Here is a 24,756-nt window from a genome sequence, read left to right on the forward strand (position 1 = left end):
TTCCTTTTGAGGGGAAACAGGGAAAGGAGAAATCATATGACATGTAAATAAAGAAAATAATAAAAAAAAGAAAAGGAAAAAATATGTACTGTTCTTGCAGAAAGCTCAGGTCCAGTTGATAGCACACTGTTGGGTAGATCAGAACGGCATGTAATTCCAGCCCTAGAGCAGTCTGATGCTCTAACCTCACAGACACCTGCACTCACATGCATACACCACCCCTGTTACATAATGAAAAATGAAATATCTTAAAAAAATAAACATGAGAAGGTGCAGGGTTTGTAAGCTAATTAAAAAATAAAATTGAAAAGAGAATTGTAAAGAACTTTTGACTTTGTAGGACATTCATTTCTTTGGGCTTAAATGTGGCAATAAGCCTTACGACTCTTAACTTGAAAGTGCTACCTGTCCTCTGTTGGCACACCAGCATTCAGACAGCAAAGTTTGTTTGTCTGCATTTCCTTATCTGAGCTCGATGCTCCATCCCACAGACCATCAAGCCCTCTGACATCGCTACAGTGCGCACGCTAGGCCGACCCCCTCACCTCATCATGCGGATCATGGACTGCGTGCTGCTGCTGTTTCAGAGGAGGGTCAATGCGGTGAAAATTGACCTGGACAAAAGCTGCACTGTGCCTTCCTGGCAGGAATCTTTGAAATTGATGACTGCAGGAAACTTTCTCCAGAACCTTCAGGTTGGTCTTTCAATAGGAATGGACTAAGAGGGAACCCAGTCTGTCGTAGCTTTGCCTTTTAATAGAACTCATTTCTAAGAATAATTAATTCTGCATTTGTAGTTTGGAAATGTATGTGAGTATTCTTTTGTAGTAGAGTTTTCTCTTTCGGACACGAGTGTTAGAACTTTTCTGGCATTTTCAGCTATGTTGACAGGCAAACTCCAATAAAAGTTGGCAGAGTCATTCTAATGAGTCTACATAAATGGATGGACTATCCACCTATAAAAACAGATGAGGTTGTCCTCAGCATTTTCAGGACTCCCAGTGGATGCAGAAATGCAAGGATGCTCAGGCTCCTTCTGTAAAGTCACACAAGCTTTGCGTCTATCTGTGCCTGTCCTCCTGTATGCTGTAAATGATTGCTAGATTATTTATGACCCCAACACCATGTAAATGCTGCCTGGTCACTATGCGTTTTGTCCTCCTTAGATGACCTCACTATATATCCTACTTGAGCTCGTGAGTCATCAGCCTCAGGCTCTCAAGAGTTGGGCTCACAAGCATGTGTCACCATGTCCAGTTTGTTACACAATATTGTTTAGGGCCAGGGCTGAGAAAGAATTCTGTATGTGTTCAGTACAGACATGATATTTCTCATGAATATTCTTGGTGTGTTTTGGGGAGGGTCTATAGATACCCATAATCTACTGCCTGTGATCACATTTACAATTTGATGTTGACTGTAGTACTATTGGGGAAGTAATCTGTAAATTTGTAATTTTATTGTATATGTAATGTTCAAATTTTAAAAGTCCTGCTTAATGAATATGTATACACATATTAATCATCACCCAAAGCAGAAAAATATATTTAGAGTTTCTTTCAAACTTAAAGGAAGTCAGTTACCTCACATAAAGTAAATGTTATTCTCTTCTCTCCTTCATCATCATTGCTTGTTTAGAAATTCTCACATATGAAATCACATGGTATGAGGCCTTGCTTTGACCTTCATTCACTGTGTAGATGAGATTTATTCTTAATTGTGGTAAAAGGTGACTTTGCATTCCTTATCAGTTATGGCCTTCTAGTATATGATTGGGCAGGGCTGTGTGGTAAGTATATAATAATTAGACTTTATTTTGAAGAAGAAAATAAGAAAAAAGAAATAGAGAACAAAGACATTGGTTTTCAGTGTTTGTACAGTACAATAACTCCAGGAAGACCAGTTTCAAACTCCAAAAATGATGCTGGAGACTCAGGTCTGGAGAGGCAGACAGCATGACATCTTGTAGAATTACACCACACAGGTGCAGCTGGTGCCAGTGACCTACAAAGAGTAGGTGATAGGAAACCTAGTAAAGCCAGGAGAAACTGAGCTTTGACCACAGGTTGCCTTTATTTTAAATACAAATATTTAATTGTGAGTGAATGTAATCAGCCTTTTTTTTATTAGATATTTTCTTTATTTACTTTTCAAATGTTATCACATTTCCTCATTTCCCCTCTGAAAACCCACTGTTCCCTCCCCCACTCCCTCCCCCTCACCATTCCACCTGCTCCGACTCCCCTGTCCTGGTATTCCACTACACTGGGGCATCAAACCTTCATAGGACCAAGAGCCTCTCCTCTCATTGATGTCCAACAAGGTCATCCTCTGCTACATATGCGTCTGGAGCCATGAGTCCCTCCATGTGTACTCTGGTTGGTAGTTTAGTCCCTAGGAGCTATGGAGGTACTGGTTGGTTCATATTGTTGTTCCTCCTATGGAGCTACAAACCCCTTCAGCTCCTTGGGTCCTTTCTCTAGCTCCTCCATTGCGGACCCTGTGCTCAGTCCAATGGTTGACTTTGAGCATCCACCTCTGTATATGTCAGGCTCTGGAAGAGCCTCTCAGGGGACAGCTCTATAGGCTCCTGTCAGCAAGCACTTGTTGGCATCCACAATAGTGTCTGGGATTGGTAACTGTATATGGGATGGATCCCCAGGTGGGGCAAACATAATCAGCCTTAAATAAAAATAACAACTAATATTTAGATTTTCTGAAATGTTTACAGTCATTTCCACGAGAGTTTTGAATTAACCCCAGTGTGAACCATGTGAATGCTTCCATTTGTCCACTGGACTGTTGAAGGAGTTTTTGGGGTTGTCACTAAGTTTTGGCTGTTACAAATGAATCTGGTGTCTGTACTGACGTACAAGACCTTTGGAGGCTATACGCATGTATTTTTTTGTTGGCAGTATTTATAAGAGTCAGATTTTTGAGACATAGATGGTACACATTTTCTCAGTTTCTGTAGACTGTAGGAAAGAGGTTTTTTTTGTTTTTTGTTTTTTGTTTTTTTTTTTTTTAAGTCCTGTCACATACTCAGCAGCAAGACTTACTGTGTACTCACACCCATAGCCGTACTGTTTTCTGCTTTTCATTGTCCTTGAGTGAGATAGAAGCAGTTTTCTTTGTTATGGGCTTAATTTGCATTTTGGTGACAGCTAATGATGCTGAAAATCTTTGAGTGGGTTTGTAAACCTTTCAGAAATTTTTATGTTAAGTGCTTATTTGGGTCTCTCTCTCTCTGTGTGTAATTATTTCTTTTATTTTTTGAACTTATAATTACATCATCTTTCTGTTCTCTTCTTTCCTCCTTCAATCCCCTCTCATACACCTCTCCTTGTTCTCTTTAAAATTCATGGCCTCCATTTTCATCAATTGTTATATGTGCATATGTACATACATTTGCAATACTAAATACATAAATACAACTTGCTCAGTTTGTATAGTGTTACTGATACATGTGTTTCCAAGGCAGACCATTAGGTACTGGATAACAAATTGGTTTGCTTTTCCTTGGGAAAGACTATTTCTCCCATTCATAGCATTCCTTAGCTCCTGTAGTTCTTTGTGTAGGGTTTGACCTTATGGAGTTTCCCTTGCCCTCGTTGGTGTGTCTAATGATGCCTTGTTCACCTTACATTTGGGCAAGTCATGTGGGTCATGAAACTTTGTCAGTGTAGTTTCTGGCATCCCTAGGAGACATAATCTCACTTGAAACTCTCTGATTCTTTGTCTCTTACAATATTTTTGCCCTCTTCTGCTAAATCCAGTTTTAAAGATTTAATTATTTTCATTTGATGTATTTGAGTGTTTGCTTGCATGTGTGTGTGTCTTGTGCCTACATGTGCTGCAAAAGGAAGTCAGGATCCTGGACTTGGACTTGCCAATGACTGAGCCACCTTGTGCAGGTGTGAAGAACATGGGTCCTTTGCAGGAACCCCATGTATTCTTTAGCACCGAGCTCATTCTCTCCAGCCCATTGTTAAACTTTGTCTGTTGGATTTCAAATACTTTATGAATGCTACAAATATCTTCAGCCACTTTCTGGCTTGTTCACTTTATTACTGCTGTCTTTTGCTAAGCTGAGGTTCTTAATTTTAATGTAGGGCTCTTTATTGATATTCTCCATAATAGCACTTTTTGTGTTCCATTTATATCTTGGCTTCCTCTGAGGCAGAATAAATCCTCTTACGTTTTCCTTCCAGAAGTTTTACTGTCTTATCTTCCAGATTTAGATCTTAAGACAACTAATTGGAAATACCTATTCCATACCCATTCTTCAAACAACACCGTCAGCACCATCTTTCCTTCAGTTTTCAATTCAGCATCATTCATGTGACTGTTGAAGCTATGGCATTGTAAGGTGCCTTTTCTCTGCTACAGAAATGAGTAGCCTATGAAATCCATGGGTTGTTGACTTGCCCAGGCAACTAGGAGACTGGGTGACAGTGCAGTTGGACTTTGAATACATTCCCTGTGAATGACTCCACATCCCTCCTTGTGCATTTGATGGAAGTTCACTGCTTATGAGACCTGTCTCTACTATTTTCTAAGTCTCATGAAAGAAACTTGTGACAAGAAAGGTCTGAATACAAGGGTATTCTACTCTGCTATACATGGTCTGTGAAGGTTTAATCTATGCAATTACACCCAGTTGCTTGATTTATTTATACTTGGAAAATAATCACTGTTTTAGAAGAGAAAACATTATTTTTTTAAACATTCAATTTCATCATGGCTGGACTTTCCTTCCTGGTGCAGGAAGGCATTCTAAATCCATTTCTACTGTGTCTTAAAATTACATTTCTCCAGGAGATAATAATTCTCTCATATTTGTAAAAGCTCTATGATTAAAAATTAATTCATCATTCTCAAGGTGCAATGTCCACGTTATTGCTCTCACATTTCATGTGAGTTTAATAGAACTTCTGTCTGAATCTATTAAGCATTTAGTTGCTGATAAATGCTAAATCTATTTGTCCTTAGCCTGAATATAGCTGTGTGTGTTTGTTTCTTTGTTGTTAATACTATGGGTTTATAATTCACCTATTTAGGATTAATGGAAAGAAGTTTTTATTGCATTTGAAATTCTAATTGCTGTAATAGTGTTCATCACCTAAACTCTTTTGCTGCACTCCAGTGTATTTAACCAGGGAGGACGTCTGCACCAGGGTCAGAGCACATGTTGGGAGGCGTCTTTTACAATCATTCCACACTATGCTTTCAGCTTTAAACCTTTCAATATCAGGAGACAACTGACAAACAAACAAAAACAAGCAAGCAAACAAGCAAACAAATAAGACACAAACCATTTGTCTAGCTTTGAATGCTTACTAGTTTCTTTTACATTGAAAGCAGAATGTGAGTTTAGATATACCTCATAAAATAAGTATTTTGACATGATTTCACATTCTTTTTCTATAGCAATTCCCCAAAGACATGATCAATGAAGAGGTGATAGAATTTTTGAATCCGTACTTTGAAATGTCCGACTACAACATTGAGACGGCCAAGCGCGTCTGTGGGAATGTTGCTGGTCTTTGTTCCTGGACCAAAGCTATGGCTTCCTTTTTTTCTATAAACAAGGAGGTGCTCCCTCTGAAGGTAGGCACCCTAGGGTGAACCCTGCAACCCGTGCCAGGGAGAACTTCTGGGTCAATTGGTCTTTGTACAGGAGCTTTGACAGAGTGTATTTGTCCTCAGATCCATGAGAGAGTGAGGTTCTGAATGATGGAGACCAAGATGTTTCTTTCATCTTTAAAACATGGCTCCAAAATTTCAGGGGCTTTTAAGCATGCTTTAATTCTTCATCAAGACACTGAGTCTGTTGTGAGTTGCTTAAACATAAAACAGAAAATTAGGGCACAGAATATTCTCCAACAATGTTCAAAATCTTAAGCAAAGGAATCCTATGAATGAGACAGGGTTAAGACATAGATCCTGGTTCCAGAAGTTCTGGGTCTTTGAAGAAGGAAGGTAGAACTTTCTCTTTCCCTCTATTGCACCTCAGACAAGTATGTCAGCTATTTGTAATTAACTGTGATTTTGAGCCTAACCCTACATTTAGCTGAATTTATGAGTGTTATTTCTATTTTGCCATCACTATTACAAAGACACCAGTCTTTAGCAAACAGAGAGATGAATACATTTAAAAAACACGAAATCTAATACTCATGTCTTAACAATCATATTTCATAGCTTGATTTTATTATTGTACCATTGATCTTTCCCAACCATAATCTAAGACTTACTTATAATTGCTAGCTACCCAAACTTAATATATAATAATTTATATAAACTTAATAAATATGATAAAATAATCAAGAATGTCAAGGGGATAATGCAGGATTTAGAGACTGAGTCTCAGCTTTCCAGAACTATGTAAAGCATCAAAGACTCACTCAGAGTCAGAGAATCTCAGAGCAAATAATTGATACCATGCTTGCTGATATTATGGAAACTAATCACTGGAGGTTGCAGCAAGCTCAAGATTGGTCATGCGAAGTATGTGGCACTCTTTTTTTATATTTTCCAAGCAATCATAATAACGTATACTTCTTGTTTTATCACATTTATCTTAAGAATAGGTGACTGAAATCTTTAAACAAAGACTCTCCAAAAGGTAGAACAATGAAAGCTTTTCTCCAGGGTTCATATTTCCGCTTCCACTGAAAGACAAATCTAGCCTGTCATCTATAGTGTTGACTTATGAAAATGTTTTTTAAAAAATACATCTTTAAAAGCTTTCATTTTGTATTTTGGCCTCTGTAGCCTAAAATAGTTTTTTAGGTATTTTTGCCTAGCACTGTATAGAAAAAAATTTGCTGATTATTGTTCTAATGCTTTATAATTTTATGGTTATAAGCATGGATAAAAATGGGCACTAATATTTGGGTTTGGGTTCATGAAGTTTGAGGTGATTGCAGAGGCAGAGTAAAGCACTGCTGTAAGCAGGTGTCATAGTGGAACTCCCACCATCTAAACTGTGGTTGCCTGGAGCCTCCCTGCTTCTTCCTCACCCTATTTCCCCTGCAGGCCAACTTGATAGTGCAAGAGAATCGTCATGTCCTAGCCATGCAGGACCTTCAGAAAGCCCAGGCTGAGCTGGATGCCAAACAAGCAGAGCTTGATGTGGTACAGGCAGAGTATGAACAGGCCATGATGGAAAAGCAGGTAGGCAATAGTTGGCATGGGAGGGATGCTCACACATTCTGTTCTTGTGAGCACTCACTCCTATCACGTCTTTCTTTGAAGGGTTGGTTTCCTGCAAGAGTTCACTGAGTTTTATAATGCACCAACAGCACATGATCCTCCACTGAGTCCTTGACTTTGTTTCTAACTAACACCCAAAGCCACTGATAAGTAAGTGTCAGCATGGTCCATTCGGGCATACCTCTAGAAACTGGTTCTAGGGGTAACTGTTTAAGTCGCTCTATGCATGAGCATAGAGAGAATACCTGTGCATCTGAAGTCGTCTCTTCCCACATCAGTACATTTAATCTTTCAAACAGTTTGATAAGTAGGTAGGGCAGATAGTTTTATTTTTCATAAAGCAGCCAGAGCACAGAAATACCAACGGAGAGTTCTGGCTTTAAGCTGATCAATCACAGCCTGGGCAGGACTTGGATATTTTGATGTTGACTTAGGGCCTCCCTGTTACATGGATGTAGCTGATAGTAGGAGCATATTCTAATGCACGGTAATTGTCTACAAATTTCTCATCTCTCTTTCTGTCTCTGTCTCTTTCTGACTCTGTCTCTCTGTCTCTGTCTCTCTGTCTCTGTCTCTGTCTCTGTCTCTCTCTCTCTCTCTCTCCCTCTCTCACACACACACACACACACACACACACACACACACACACACACACACACACAGAGGGAGAGAGGCAGAGAGAGACACACAGAGAGAAAGAGGTGTTGGGGGAAGGATTTTGTATTTGCTAGCATCCAGGTCCCCAGACCTGTCATCTATTATAAAATCCCAGTTCTCCTGGGGGGACCCTTTCCTTCTAAAATCAAAGTGGATTTAATATAGAGTGCATTCAGATAAAGCTTCTGGGTTCCTCACTTGCAGAGGTGGCTATGAATGCTTAGGTTACCAATACTTACTGTCTTATGGTGAAGGGAGGCCAGATTGGACACAGCTGACATCTGTAAATTAACATTCAGGTAAAAATGCCTGAAGAAATTGTAGAGAAAAGGCATTGGAGTTTCTAAGTTATAAAACCATTTTAATTGTTTTCTTACTATTTTAAATACACTTTTATATTTCATAGTATAACTTAGAAACTCCAATGCCTTTTCTCTACAATTTCTTCAGGCATTTGACACCAGATTAAGACACCTGCTTGTGACTCTGCAGTTTCGTAGCATATGGGAACCATAGTGAATCTTTCTTCGAATATTTCCTGGAAGTGCCCCCTGTCCAGATTAAGATACCTGCTTGTGACTCTGCAGTTTCATAACACACAAAATACACACTGCATCTCTTGAAGATCAAAATCCCCCAGAAGCTGTGAGGGAGTGCCTCTAAGGATGCTCTGCAGGAGTAAGCCAGTAGCACCTGCTTGGCCTTGTGTATTTCTACTCAGTGGGGTCACTTCTATAAAGAGAAAATTGTCATTTCAACTACAGAGTCCACTTTAAAAAGCAGGAGGGGAGAGTATTAATTTCTATCTTTCTGGATATTCACTTGTATCCAGAAGCACACCTAAATAAAACATTCTTTTCTATTGTTATTGTGTTTACATTTTAGCAGGCTTTCAGTCACTCATTCTCTTTCCTATGGCTGTTATAGAGGATCTTTTTATTAGTTGAGATAAAGCTTATTACTTCATTTATTAGTTTATTAGTTTAGATAAAGGAACTCAGAAAACTGCTATTGTAAAAATATGACTATAGCTTGAAAACTTGATTTTCAACAAATTTTAAATTTCTTTAAGCTGAAACACGTTCGCATGAGCCCACTGCCACCAACTTATGAACATTATATTCAGTCATTTTTGTTCCACTTTCTTTATCCCTAGGGCTGGATGAAGCTGAGAAGTGCTTATTGATTTCCCAAAGTTGTTCTAGTCTGCAGTTCATTGTAGCCCAGGCCTACATGGCCTCTTCAAAGAGTGTCCTGGCTACTGTCCACAGAGAGCATAGTGCATTGTCTTAGGGTCCAACTTCTCTGGCCTTCTCCTAGCTAGCTTACTGCCCAGTTAACAGAGACCAGACCTCAGAGTTGGACCAAGGTGTTCTATACCCAACCACTAGCCAGAACTATTCTCTTCTCTCTATTTACCATAACCACTAACTGTTCTTTTCCTATAGCACAGTAACCAGAGGAACTTGGGAACCTAGAGAACAAAGACAGGGAACTAGGGCCTAACGGTTTTCTTAATCAGCTGGATATAAGTAATGATGGGGAATTCTGACAAAATGCAATTAAGAATATCTTTTTATTGAAAACCTTGTTTTAAATAAATTATTTCAAATCAAATACCATAGAATCCATATCTCTATTCTTGGGATGAAGCAAATAAACATTTATGATGGGGATATAACACAAAAGTATGTTTTTGGTTATTTTTCATTAACTAAAAGGAAGACAAAACTCCAGAAGGAAGATGAGAACAGATTGGATTAAGTATCTCTCCTTTTCAAGGCTCTGTATTGTGTTACTCTTACAAAAGCAATCTATTCATTATAGAAAATGTATTTAGGGAATCCTGGAGTGGAATATAAATAATACCTTGTTCTTATATCTGAACATATGCTACATATATTACATATACTTTAAACCCATTTAGCAACAGAACACTTAGTAATTCTGTTTCATTATCTAAATTTTTAACTTAATAAAATGTTGCAATATTTTGGGGGCATAAACATTGCAAGAAGTTTTTAATCAGTTTAGAGTATCTGTATCAGTACTGTATGATGATTTAAATGCAGATTTAAGTAATGCCACTAAAGCAAAAATATTGGAACAGTTTCAACTTTCCAGAAATTGTAGATATTCCCAGTGAACTCACCTTGTAAACTGTCAAGTATGTATTTGTTAAAGATGGGCCTCCGCCGATGTCCACCACTTTGTCCAAACTGACTTCATTTCCTATACATTCACATGAAGAACTAGAAGTTACCTCTTAAACATCTATATAGAAGATGAGAAGTTTTAGGGCCTGGGAGTAATAGTTCAGCAACATAAAAGTCCAGCATGCCTGAAGCCCAGGGTTCCATCAGCAGCACTAGAAATTGGGGGTGGCATTAGGTTTGGAGTGACCATAAGATATGGAAGTCTGCTTTAGAGTCTTTTTGCTATCTCAAGGAAAGCTAAGAAATATATGATAACTTATATGAGGCTGAGATTTGTGCAGGAGTCTTGGAGTCCAGTGAGGTTAAAATTTAAGCTTCTTCTAATGTGAAATGCAATGTGGCCTTAGGTGATGCATTGGAGACAGCAGGGTTTCACATGAGAGATACTCCTAATTATATTTTCCTAAGAATTGGCATTCTTTACATACATTGTGTCGCATGATGCTATCATGTCTGATTTTATTAATAAGTGATAGAAATGGCTGCCATTTTTCTTTTCCTAAAACTGGGGAGGATTTGGTTGCTGGGCTCAAGGAACTGGGCAGAGAAGCAGAGACAAGACAGAGCCAGCATAGACATACAGAGCTAGAATCTATTTTTTTTATTTTTTTGTGAAATAGGCCTTCCATGTGTCAAAGAAGGCAGAAAATACATGCTTTAAAGTCACACATTTGAATGAGTAGCTGCTCTTTTGTCTGAGGAAAGGTTTTCTTCTTTGTTTTGGCCTCCTTCAGACCTTGCTTGAAGATGCCGATAGGTGCAGGCATAAGATGCAGACGGCGTCCACGCTTATCAGTGGCTTGGCAGGTGAAAAGGAGCGATGGACAGAACAAAGTAAAGAGTTTGCTGCACAGACTAAACGGCTCGTAGGTATGTAAACTCTTTCATTAGTGAGACTGTGTGTTAACTCTGATGGCAGCAGAGGCCCTAAGCTTGAATCAAACAGTACTTGCTTATTTCAAATTCATATATGTGTGTTTGTGCGTCTACAAGCATTTCAAGGAGGTGGGTAATTTTCTGGTACACATGTGTCCTGACTTCATGGGCCAATGACCTGCACACCTCTTATTTTAAATTCACTTTCAAACACTTCTAAAAGTGTGGGATATTGATCACAGACACTTTGATGATGGCTCTGCCTTGTCTGGTTTTTAAAGTTACATTTTTGAGCTAGAGGTCACTCTTTTACAACAAAGTTATGATGACCCGATGCTTAACTTCTGATAGTCCTTTCTTGATAAGATTATTTTCAGTCTGTTCAGCAGTCAGTCAAACTCATGCTTATTGATCAAAGTCACTGGCAGCCTGTGCTTACAGGTTGACTGTGGATTTTTAGTTTAAAAGAATGGTTGTTTATTCATACTTCCTTTTCAATTTTAGTGAGTTATTCAATTGCATGGAGAGTTACAAAATATTCTTGCTTTCCACTTTAGGGGATGTGTTGCTGGCAACGGCTTTTCTATCATACTCTGGTCCGTTTAACCAAGAGTTTCGAGATCTCCTGTTATATGATTGGAAGAAGGAAATGAAAGCCCGTAAAATCCCATTTGGGAATGATCTAAATCTCAATGAGATGTTGATTGATGCCCCTACTATCAGTGAATGGAATCTGCAAGGCCTTCCAAATGATGACCTGTCCATCCAGAATGGAATTATTGTCACAAAAGCATCACGTTATCCTTTGCTAATCGATCCTCAGACTCAAGGCAAGATCTGGATTAAGAATAAAGAAAGCCAAAATGAACTCCAGGTGATTTCTGTTTGACTACATTTATACACATCAATTATATATTTTTTTTATAGAGCCCTCTCATATCCCTCCCCACCAAAAGAGAGAAATATTTGAAAATCTTATGTGTTTTGCTTGGAATCCTAAATAGAGATGTAAGCTTATATATAATAACAAAATATTTCCCATAATTGTATTGTGCATTTTGGGCACATGTACTACTACCATATTTCAGTGAGTCATAGCTCATCTGTTAAAGTCACAGCTTTCTATGATAGTCAGAAGAAGGAGAGCACTCTATATATGCAGTGCTCACATATAGACTTTTAATTGTCCAGCAGTGGGCACCAGTGAATGGTGGAGGGCAGGGAGAAGCAGAGGTATCTCGTACTACCCTCACTTGCTACATAGTAGGTAATTTGTCTATTAAAGGTAGAATGGAAACAGTTTGAGTTTTATGCACCATATCACAGCATGGCTTCCAGCCCAGGATTTCTATGTCTTTGTTTGTTTCCTGGGGCAGAGTGTTATAAAGGTCACATGATATTACTGTGTATTGCATCATGTGCCTGTCTGTCCAAAGTAACCTGGTGATCCCATCCCATGTTTAGATCACATCTCTAAACCATAAGTACTTTAGAAATCACTTGGAGGACAGCCTTTCCCTTGGAAGGCCTTTGCTCATTGAAGATGTTGGGGAGGAATTAGATCCTGCTCTGGACAATGTTTTGGAAAAAAACTTCATTAAAACGGGATCTACTTTTAAGGTATGTTAAACCCATTGATACCAGTATGTAGGGCAATAGTGCATCCTGGTACGGGAGACAGAAGCTTTCAAGAGGCTGCAAGTGGAGCCAGTTGTGGGGAGATGTTTTTCTGCTCTTCTTGAGTAGAGGCTAAATTATTGATAGATTAGGAATTTTGTAATGCTTATCTATTTTACTTCTGTAATGAAGAAATGAATTCTATTTTAATTTCTGGCTGTTGCAAACTTTAAGACCCTTTATGTCCCACCTTCCTTCTGTCTAGATAAGGGCACGCTTATGAAATCTTTGGTACTAAGTTATGTGGCACTGGTGAAAAATTCAAGCCACACAAATCCACATGTGTTTAAATCCTCATCTTAGCCCCATCCAGTGACTGCTGTAAACCAGCACTCCTTCCCTGCTCTCTCCTGCCATTTTTGGGTCCTGTTTGTGTAACTTCTCGAACTTCAGTATGTGGGTGGTAAGCCATCTCATCATTCTCAATGGGTTAGCTTTTCCTTAGATTCTGGGTTTAGTCTTTCTTATGGGGTTGCAATCCCCTTCAGCTCTGTTAGTCCTTCCCCTAGCTTTTCCATTGGGATGAGTTAGATGACTGGCTGTGAGAATCTGCATGTATATTGGTTAGGTGTTGGTAGAAGCTCTCAAGGAACAGCCATATCAGGGTCCTGAAAGCAAGCGCTTCTTGGCATCAACAATAGTGTGGGGGTTTGGTGTCTGCAGATAGGATACATCCCTAGGTGAGGAGGTCTCTGGATGGCCTTTCCTTCAGTCTATGTTCCATTTTTTTGTCCCTGTCTTTTCTTTGGACAGGAATATTTCTGGGTTAAAATTTTGAGATGCATAGGTGCCCCCATGTTTCTACTGGGGGCCATGACTGTCTACTTAGCTCCCTCTCTTTCTCTTTGCCTTTGCCTCTCCTCTCCTCCCTGCCTCTCGTCTCATATCTTAGTGTCTTGAAGCTCTGTGAGTACCTAATGACAATTTCTTTTTATGTCTTAATATACAAATCATATCCAGTTACAAATTGATCAAAGCAATAACTGATCCAATATGAAAAAGACTCAGATGTATTTATCCTCTGTCTAACTTTCTTTTTATAAAAAAGGTGAAGGTTGGTGACAAGGAACTGGATGTCATGGACGGCTTTAAACTTTACATCACTACCAAGCTACCAAATCCAGCCTATACCCCAGAAATAAGTGCTCGGACATCCATCATCGACTTCACTGTCACTGTGAAAGGCCTGGAGGATCAGTTACTGGGGAGAGTCATCCTCACGGAGAAGCAGGTGGGGAAACCAAAGCAGACTCCTGTTGTTTTACTGCACTGTATTTCATTGTCAAAAATAGTATGAATGTCGTCATGAGACTGACTTCTCCCTTATCCCTATGGTTTTCCTGTGCCCTGTATCTTAGCTCTAATATAGCTTTAGGAGCCATTAATCTGGAATCTAAAGTTCACATTAATTCTTGAGTATTTTCTTTTTCCATGAAGAGGAAAATGTTGGCCAATTATCTATCTACACATGTATTCCTCTGAATATATGTGTTATGCTGTGGTGTGTGGATGTGCATGTTTATATAGGTGTATGTAAGTGTATGTAGAAGCCAGAGATATACCTTGGGTACTGCTCAATGGTTACCTTACCATTTTTAGTTTCAAATTTTATCATCATCATGTTATTAGTATTAATGGTATATATAAAATAATAACAACTCTTATCATTGTTTTCCCTGTATGTATATCTGTACTCCACAAGCATGTTTGGTGCCTATAGAGGCATGAAGAGGGTACTGGGTCCTTTAGAACTGGAGTTCTAGATGCTTGTACACTGCCATATGGGTGCTAGGAATTGGACCTGGGTTCTCTACAAAAGCAACAAGTGCTACTCCATATTTTTTAAGTGTGACCTCTCACTAAACTGGAAGCTGGTCACTTCAGGTTTTCTGGCCAGCCAGTCAGCTTCAGTGATTCTCCTGTCCCTAAGTGCACCACCCTACCTCACCCCTGCCCCTATCCCAGCCACTACCTCCCTGTGCCAGGGTTGCAGGCACATGTTACAATGCCTGGTATTTTCCATCAATTCTTGAGCTCCAAACTTAAGTCTCTACACTTGTGTTGCAGACACAATCATCAACCCAGCCAGATGTGCCATGTTTTCGTAAAGTCTGAGGCAGAGACAATGTAACTGCCATTACAGTCATTATTCTGTGTTGTTATTCTGTTCTTCAGCTGCTTTATTTTTATGAAAAGCTTTTTGTATCACAAATTCCAGTTACTTGCTGACCTTCAGCTTTCTTCCCTGTTTTCATTTGGCTATGATGTTTCTTAGCACATAAGATGTAAACTTTGTGCTTAGATCACATGTGACCTTTAGCTTTTTCATTTGCTTATTTATGTGAGTGTATGAATGCATACATGTGCCTCTGTGCACATATATGTATTCATGCATATAGATGCCTGCAGAACCAGAAGAGAGTGTCAGTCTCTGATAACTGAATTACAGGCAGTTGTCCCTACCCAGCATGAACTTTGGGGCCTGAACCTTGGTCTTCTGTAAGAACAGCATGCCCTCAGCTACTGAGCCATCTCTCTAGCCGCTCAGTCCCCCTTATCTAAAAGACCTCCATGTGTGCCCGATGAATCTGATATAAACCTTTGGAAATTTGGTGGTGAGTTTGGTAAATGGAAAGTCCCCTGCCATCAGGCATATTGATTGGCACTTGTCTCCAATACACACAATGTAGAAGTATAGAATCAACTCCTGCAAGTTGTTCTACAACCTCCATGCCTGTGTCTGACATATGCTCTATCCTCACAATTAAATAAATTGCAGAACAAATTCAAGAACTCATGGAGCCTCTGACATCTCGTCTTCTGGGTTGATCCCCATTGCAGTGACAAGAACTCTGGTGGAAAGAAGTGAGGGAAGAAAGTTTTCCCCTCAGCTGAGAATTCTAGAGCACATTCCATTAGTGAAGGCAAAGTATGAATGCAAGGCAAGAACCTGAAGGCAAACCTGCCTTTGATTACACACAAAGAGCTCACTTCCCAGCCAACAAATACAGACCGGGCCATGCTGCTTGGTGGCTTATAGGCTAGCTAATACTTAGCTAGATTTTGTATACAGTTCAAGACTAACCTGCCTATTGATAGTACTACCCGCAGTGGGTTGTGCCCTCCGAAATCAATTAGCAACCAAGACAGTTCCTCATAGATATGCCCATGGATCAGTCTGATCTAGGCAATTCTTTGACTAAGGCTGTCCTCTCAGATGACTCTAAGCTGTGTTAAGGTGACAGTTAAAGCTAGCCACAACAGACACTGACTTAATGAAGCCCTGGAATCATAACTTAGAGTCTGCTCCCTTTGCTACTCTATTTTGAGATAGCTAGCTTAGTGTTCAGTGGGGAAAATGACCAATAATTTATAAACTTCCCTTTTCTGAGTCAGCACTCCCCCTGGGGAATGTGTGAAGCTTAAGCAATGAGATACAGAAGGTTTTAATGAGACCACCACTATGGTGAGGCTGAAGTTGCTATCGACTTTCTCATGGGCTCGATAGCAATGAGGTTATTTTGCTTTATGGCCCCTTCTGTGCTGACCTGAAGATTTATTAGGTTAAGACCATGGGCAGATTCTTTGATTCCACACCTCCTCCTGTCTGTATGCTTTCTGCATGCTGTATCAGGCTTGTTCTTCTGAGCTCTACCACTGGAAGGGAAAGGGGAAATACCTGTCTCTTTTTCTTGCCTTCTCTCTTCCCCCATATCCTCTGTGTTTTTAATTGCAGTATATGAGTAATGCTCATGAACTCAGACCTTGTTTGAGGAGGCTTTACACCAGCTTTATAAGTTCACATGGGTGATTGACCTCACTGTGGCAAGAATCAGTGTAAATTCTGGTAGAGTACATGTTGAGGAAATAGTAACCTTCACTATGTGCCTGTTACTTTCTAGGCCCAACTTAAAGCATATGGAGGTAATTTGAGAGATGCATCAGAGCCACATTATTACTTTAGTAAGGTCCAAGGTTTTTATCAGCAGAATGTATTGTTGAGCACATAAAATCTGGACAGTCCTTTAGGCCAGCATCCTAGGCTCTGATGTTACCTGTAGACTTGGCTTCAGAGAGATAAGTAGCATTTGTGGCAGATAGCATAATGTGATTGGTTTTGATTTTCTTATATTGGGCCGACATGGATGCTGTTACTTTGGAAGAAATTCTGGCTATTACTGGTTGCAACAAAATAAAACAAAATAAACATAAAAACACAAGTACCCAGCTTTGGTGGCTGGAGAAGATTACAGTATCAAGGGTGATTTTAGGTTCTTAAAAAGATTTACATCAGCCTTATAAAGTCTGTATAGGTCTAGGTCCAGTGCCAGTGTTTTCTGTCTTCTTGAGAAAACTGAGAAACTCATTCCTTTACTAACACCTCATTAGCCAGATGCACAGTCAAAATAAACAACCCTTCCAAACATTGGGGATAGACTACATTGACAGTTTTATTTATTGTTTCTTTTTATAATACAAGAAGATTATCTTTTCCTATATACCATTATAATAACTACAGTTATCTGAACTTTCTCAAAGTAAAGTCTAATAATGTAAGAGAAGACCTGCTCTCTCTCTCTCTCTTTCTTTCTGTGTTTGTGTGTGGTGTGCATGTGTGTGAGTGTGAGTGTAGAAAACTCCATTGTTGTTTCTCAGGCACCATTCATCTGGTTTTGTACAATCTCCCATTGGCTTGGTACTTACCAATTAGGTAAGGCTGACTGATCAATGGGCCCTCGAATCCTATTGTTCCCAGTTTCTTAGCATGGGGATTACAGGCACTCCACCTCCATCCGAGCTGACATTTTCATGTGGATGCTGAAGACTGAACTCAAGCAAGCTCTTTACTGACTAAGCTCTCTCCCATGACTTACTTTTTAACTGTTATTTTTCTCAAGGATTTTTTTTTTTGGTCTTTTTTTCCTAACATCTACTTTTCTCACAGTGTCTTTGAACCTTCTAATATGGCTGAGTTTTTTCATTGTAGGTGGTAAATAAGGGGGTCTAAGCTGATCTCTTTTTTCCCTTCAGTCATTTCCTATAACCTAAGTCACTACATTTAAATCAGCCATATTTCTGTATTTTGTAGACACAGGATTATAGAGTTCCAGTCTAAAAGAAGATAGTATTTTTCAGCTGTTATCCCAAAGTGAATCAAAATAATTTTGTCATAAATCCTTCTCTCATTAGAGAGAATATTTTTGGAAAACATAGATATTTAGATAGAATGATGTATCCATCCATCCATCCATCCATCCATCCATCCATCCATCTATATGGATAAACATTTTTGTGAACAATTCTACTTATTAAGAAATAGTGTACGTGTTGAGAAGCAGAGAAATAATTTGAGCAGCCATGTAATCCCTCTCTTATCTTCACTGTTCAGTTATGTGATATTTTCATGGATGACAATCTTCAGGCTTTTTGTTTGTTTGTTTTTTTCGAGACAGGGTTTCTCTGTATAGCCCTGGCTGCCCTGGGACTCACTCTGTAGACCAGGCTGGCCTCGACCTCAGAAATCCACCTGTCTCTGCCTTCCAAGTGCTAGGATTAAAGGCATGTGCCACCACTAAAACAAACAAACAAACAAACAAACAAAAAAAGAAAAGAAAACCTTAAGGCTTATGGGACTTTATAGACGGCCAGTGTGATGTAGATAATGATCTAAGTATACATCTTTATGATGTTAGCTGTAGCATCTTTTCTGTCTTTTATATTCCTTTCTGTATGTGTTCCAGATGAAGATTTCACAGCACTTACCCCTAGGAACTCAGAGGCCATACTATGTGAAATGTATACATTTTGATGTGTTGTAATTTATTATCATTTTATTTCCAAGTGTAGCCATAAAGCCTGGGACCTTAGGAAAACTGCGGATGTGTTATAGCATCCTGTAAATGTCACTTGCTTATGCTAATTTCTACATTTCCTGAAATTTGAAATTCTCATGTAGTGAATAAATGAATTAAAGTAACGACTAGGGAGGCTTCAAATGTGGTGCGACAGATGGCAGCAATGGTGGGAAGAACATGTTTTCCTTGAGTGGCTACAGTTCAGCAAATTCAAATTGTAGATGTGTACAAGTTCTGAACCTTTGCTTTGCTCTAAGGTGAATTTCTTTTTTTATACTGACATGGTAACTAGCTCACTGGGCTTCAGTCATTTCAGAATTTGGAGACCCTGCCCAACAAAACCACTCAACCAGTAAGGACTCATGGGCTAGAACATAAAGTGGAGTGAATGGTATTTGCCGTTTGCTTTTATGCAAGTTTGTCACCACAGTCCTTATTTTTGACTTCGTGTTTTGAAGAGAGAGAGTATTCTTTGTATTCCTGGCACTGAGATTAGATTTCCTGTTTCATTTTCCATTTCAGTTTGCTGTTAGGAGCACAGCAGTTGGTTATTTGTTCCATAATATTAGTTGAGTGTACATGAGGTACCAGGCATCACTGTAAGAATAGTCAGATGGTACTAGTTGACCAAAACATACCAGGACAAACCAAACAAAAACAACAACACAACTACCACAACAGTCAAACCTCCAACTATCCTAAGGGAATAAATAGCATATGCAAAAGTATTCATGTTTGTTGCAAGGTGTTATATGCTCTAAAACAATACAATGCATGATAAGATGGAGAGATGGGAAATCAGGTGGGCTGCACCTTTAGGGTAGGTAGTGGATCTCTTTGAGAAGGTACATTTAAGAAAGATTTGAAGAAGAGAAGGCAGTTAACTTTGTAGGGGAAGAACAGACCTGATAAATCACTAGTCAGTGAAGAGGTCTCAAGAGAAGGACTGCTGTGTTTGATGTAACAGGTCTCAGAGTGTTACATTCAAACCAGCAGTATCACATTGTCTAGGAATACACTAGAGTCCCAGTTCCTCCATCCTGCTTCAAGCCTGCTAACTAAGCTTCCAGTTTGATTCTAATGTGCCCATGAATGGGAACTTCTAACATAGTAATTATCCGTTGTATTGACAAAATAGTAAGAAATGTGATTCCTGTAGTAATTGGAGAAGAGATCATTTTGTGAAACTTGATGAGACAGATGATCTTAGAATTTGTGTGGGATGGTTCGTACTGGAGGATTTTGAGGGAAGATATGTATTCATCACTGGGACCAACTACCTGGCAGGAACAACTGAATGGAGGAAAGGTTTATTCTGGCTACACTTTCAACAAGGTTGGGAAAGCAAAATAATATGACTCAGTCTATATCAGCAGGTGTGCAATGACGGTTTATCCATATGGCTGTAAGCCAGACAGTAAAGAGGTATGGCAGAAACCATCATAGCCCTACCTTTAGTAGTCAGACCTTCTAAAATGCTACAGCCTTCTGAATTGGGGACCGAGTGCCCCAGAGATAAGCCTGTGAAGGATGTTTTGGATACAAACCATATTTTAATGTTTTAGGGTCATCCTTCTGACTGCTACACTGGAACAGGTTATAGGGACAAGAAGAGGTGCAGGCAGACCTGCTGACTCCCTGTAATTCAGAGGAGAGGTGACAATGGGAGATCAGACCAGAGTGGTGACAGTGAGGAAAGATTGAATTCTGACACAGAGATGACAGAATTTGGTCATGAATTTATTGTAAAGTGTGGGAAAAGGAAGTACTCTGGGGACAGGGAAATGATCCAGTGGGTGAGCGTGATTGGTATGTAAGTCTGGAGCTCCTGTTTAATCCTTGAAACTCACTTAAAGATAGAAGAAAAGAACCAACCCCGCTGAATTTTCCTCTGATCTCTATATGCACACAAGTGGCACAATTACCTACAAACAACACCCTCACCTCACACCCCTACTTTAAAAAATAGAGTACTCAAAAGCTTTGGCTTGAGAAGTTGGAAGTATGTAGTTCCACTCGCTGTGATGATGAAGGCTGAGCTGCTGACAGTACTAAATAGAAATCATTTGTTTGAGGTCCTGAGGTTATACAGGGAGAAGTTTATGGGAATTTGAAACACAGTTTGGGAGTTGTCAGTATCTAATACATACATCTTTGTATCACATATATATTTGTCTGTCTATATATTATCTATGCTTAATCTATCTATTGGCCTATCAACTATCTATCTATGCATAATTTATATATATGCTACCAATATTTATCTTTATATCACTATCATCATCTGTCCACCTACTCTATATATGTATGCATGCATGTATGTATGTATGTATGTATGTATGTATTACCTATCATCTTTCTAATGTATTATCTGTCTGTCTGTCATCCATCCATCATCTTTATTTTATTTTCAGTACAGAGGATCAAAGCCAGGGTATTGTGTGGAGTAAGAAAGTGCTACTTAATTAACTGAAGTACATCCCCAGCTGAGTGATTAGCATATTGATGGCGATCAAATCAAGGGATAATTTGCAGACTGACTATGGGTATTTTTTTTTCTCACAATCATAAGATGCTTTCTAGAAATGAAGGGTTATATTACCCATAAAAGTGAAGTGGCTTGGATATTGGTTAATAAGACATTTTTCTAAGTATAGTTGGTTTTTTTCTCCTGAGGCTTGTGAGAGCTGGATCTTAACAGACAGGTAACACCATTCAGTAATTAACTAGTACTTCCATTATGCACTATTATTTCAGATGATTCATTGCCGCAAAGACTTAAGCCTCTTTCATCAGGAAGTAGAATTTGGAAATCTGCTGTGGGTATCCTGAATGCCCACTTGTGTCATGCCCCTTCTGATGCTTCCCTAGGGATCTGAGCAGTGCATAGTGTAAACTTGTAGTATAGCTTCCGGAAGTCACCCTAAGGCCCAAGAAAGGCTGTCGTGTAATTTTGCTGCTGAAATCACATTCAAGATTCTGTTTCCCAAGATTGTGGTGATGTGGCACCATACATTGTTATGTTTAGTCATATTGGCAATTGGCACTATATTTAGAAAGCTTTTCAGGTAAGCTCAGGAATTCATGATTCTTTTACAAATTATAAGAAGTACTTACTGATGGCTCTTTCCATTTTTGAATAATTTCTTTAACTTCAAAGTCTTTCACATAAGTACTTCTCTTTCATACATAGCTTTCTTTAGAGTCAGTATATTTTCTCTGATGTCCTTCACTCCTGTGACCTACTCAATTTCATTTGCATTGCTTCCTTTCTCTCTTTGAGCTCCTAAGGAAAGAGCCACCATTGACAGCAATCGCCCAAAGCTTTGATCACTTCCTGAACTATAAGATTTATATCTCAGAGGAGATACAAAGCTATTCTGTATATTATATTATAAACATAATTAATATATAATATATAACTAATTCTTTGAGAATTCTATGAAGTGTATTTTGATCAATTTCTTCCCTTAACTCCTTTCGGATTCACCCCTACTCCAAAATTTGTGTTTTCTCTCTTTTCAAAGTTTAATAATTCACAGATTCAACTTGTGTTTCTCATGTACTAATGGGCCATCCATTGGGGCATGGTCAACTACATCCTTAAGGAAAACTGACCCTTCTTCCTCTAGGAGCCATCAAACCCATATAGCTTCTCCACTAGGATTGGCATTTCATGAAGACCCTCTTACTCTATACTAGAGTGTGAATGTGGACTGGCTTGGTCTTGTCCAGATACTGGGCTAGCAACTACAGCTTCTGTGAGTTCATGAGTCCAAGTATTATACCATGTCCAGAAGTCACTGTATTACCTCAGACCCTGCTCCAACTTCTGGTATAATATTTCTACCCACTCTTTTATGGTGGTCCCTGAATACCCTCCACACGTATATATTCATATATACATATATTCATATGTATGTGTGTGTGTGTATGCTTAAGTGTCACAGGCTGGCTTCAGACTCACTGTGTAACTGAGGAAGACTTGACCTTGGATCCCTTGCCTTACCTCCTGAGTGCTGGGACTATAACATGCACCCACACCTGGTTTTTGGTGATGTGGATGTTTGGTCCAGGACTTCACACATTTTAGGCAAATGTGTTACCCATCGAACTATCCCAGTTCCCAAAATATACTTATTTTGGAGAGAATGGTATATTTTCAGTCCAAGAAATGTTTTCAATTCAAAAGAAAATTATCTTGGTATATTTTTCAGAAAGATTCTTGCTATGTAGTACAGGCTGGCCTTGAACCTGTAATTTTTCTGCCTCAACCTCCTGAGACCTGGGATTATAGGCATATGCTACCATGATGGGCTGTTGATAGTTTTCAATTTGTACCTGTTGTGAGAACTTAGGTTACTCTACATCACAGAGAGCTGTTATTCAGAGAAGAGAGAACCATTCCAATTTACAAGTAAGAGACAATCTCACTGAAACAGTGGAATTCTTTCAAAAGATGCTAAAAAGAAATAATTATGTATGAAATAATAGTTATATGTGAGAGAAATAATTATTGTGACAAGGAATGGACTCAAAATAGGTTCACTTGTAGTGAAAATGTATTTATGTTAATTAATAGGAATTGGAGAAAGAACGAACTCATCTCTTGGAGGATGTAACGGCAAACAAAAGAAGGATGAAGGAGCTCGAAGATAATTTGCTTTATCGCCTGACAAGCACTCAGGGGTCCCTGGTGGAAGACGAGAGTCTCATCATTGTGCTGAGCAACACCAAAAAGACCGCTGAGGAGGTAACACAGAAGCTGGAAATTTCTGGAGAGACAGAAATTCAAATTAACTCAGCCCGGGAGGAGTACCGACCTGGTGAGTCTGGTAATGGAAGACAAATGTCACAAGAAAATAGAGTCAGGTAGAAATGAGAATTACAGCAACCAATTAAAGCAGGGACATTATGCAATGTATAATGCATTTTACATTATATGATATTATATGCAATTACTGTGCAATGGGGGGTGGCCAATCATATTTTCTGCCATTTCTTTTGAGAAGTTTAGTAAATTAGAAATAGAAATATTATGTAATCGTGCAAACTTTTGATAGGTACTATCTGTGGTAGTTGGGAAATGCTTTAAGATGCTCATGAATTTATTTCAAAATGGGAGATTAAAATACTGCTATAAAATAGTAAATCCCAAGACATTAGTATTATGGACTTTGCATTAGTATCATATCATATAGCAACAATGTGTTGTGTTTCTCTGGTTATCTTTAGCTGACCATCTAATAAACAGGTATTCATTGGTTACTTGAGACATGTCAAATAAATATTCAATTCACTATCCTTCACCAATTTTCTGAGAAAAAGAGTTCAACGATGTCATGGTGTGAATGTCAGTCAGAGGCATCACCTTTGTGATGTCTTACATTGAAAGCTTGAGGCTGTTCTTCATGAGGTTCATTGTAAGGTTTTGTGTAACCAACTGGATCCTTTGCTGAGTGTTAAATATACAACTTTTAAAATTCCCTTTCTTTCCATCCTGATAAAACATAGAAAAACTCTACTCATTAAAGGAGTCTGGTGATTCTAAAATGAGATCTGTCTTGGCTTCATTAGTATCCTTTGGTAAACTATGAAAAACTTATAAATGAATATTAAATAGTAAGCATTGCTTTAGGATCTCATTGTTAGTAGGCAGTTAATGATGAGGCAAAAAAAAAGGTGTTTTGAGTAATAAGTTGGGGAGATGTGTTTGCACAGCTCATTTATTTTTGATTTTTGGGCTACACACCTCCCTGCTCTTTGTCTTTCAGTTGCTACACGGGGCAGCATCCTGTACTTTCTCATCACGGAGATGCGCTTGGTTAATGAGATGTATCAGACTTCGCTCCGGCAGTTTCTGGGCTTGTTTGACCTTTCCTTAGCCAGGTACACCTGTCCCTAGGAAGTCGAGCTGAATTCTTTATCTGTGCATGAGGACAATATTAGAATTTCCCTTTTGCTTGTCAGTAAGAGTATTTTCCTTTCTTAAGTCTGAGATTAGTGTAGTTATCAGCATGTTAACAAATCATTCAGACGTGTCATCATATGCCTAGAGGAGGCTATGCTGGCCATTCATCCATTGATTTGATTCCTTTGGCTTCATGTGTTCCACTTAATGGGAAAATTTCCAAGACATTGTTGTGAATAATAATGGCCTGTGGGTAAAATTGATTTAGACAACAGTGAGGAATTTTGTTACGTTGCTTCATGTTGAGAGAATTCTTGTTACTTTAGACTTAGAAGCCCTCTCTTGA

The 24,756-nt window shown here is 38.9% G+C and overlaps 1 protein-coding gene across 1 annotated transcript in view; it reads left to right on the forward strand.

Annotated features, from left to right (window-relative positions):
- Nucleotides 1–24,756, forward strand: part of Dnah5 (dynein axonemal heavy chain 5) — a 249,501-nt gene that overhangs the window by 186,717 nt on the left and 38,028 nt on the right. The window contains exons 59-67 of the mRNA XM_031360281.1: nt 492–695; nt 5,431–5,610; nt 7,042–7,179; nt 10,826–10,961; nt 11,525–11,841; nt 12,432–12,587; nt 13,693–13,875; nt 23,082–23,325; nt 24,274–24,388. Coding sequence (XP_031216141.1) covers nt 492–695; nt 5,431–5,610; nt 7,042–7,179; nt 10,826–10,961; nt 11,525–11,841; nt 12,432–12,587; nt 13,693–13,875; nt 23,082–23,325; nt 24,274–24,388 — 1,673 coding nt within the window. The remainder of the gene's footprint in view (nt 1–491; nt 696–5,430; nt 5,611–7,041; nt 7,180–10,825; nt 10,962–11,524; nt 11,842–12,431; nt 12,588–13,692; nt 13,876–23,081; nt 23,326–24,273; nt 24,389–24,756) is intronic.

The sequence above is a fragment of the Mastomys coucha genome, unplaced genomic scaffold (assembly GCF_008632895.1).
Source record: "Mastomys coucha isolate ucsf_1 unplaced genomic scaffold, UCSF_Mcou_1 pScaffold8, whole genome shotgun sequence".
Classification (NCBI taxonomy): domain Eukaryota; kingdom Metazoa; phylum Chordata; class Mammalia; order Rodentia; family Muridae; genus Mastomys; species Mastomys coucha.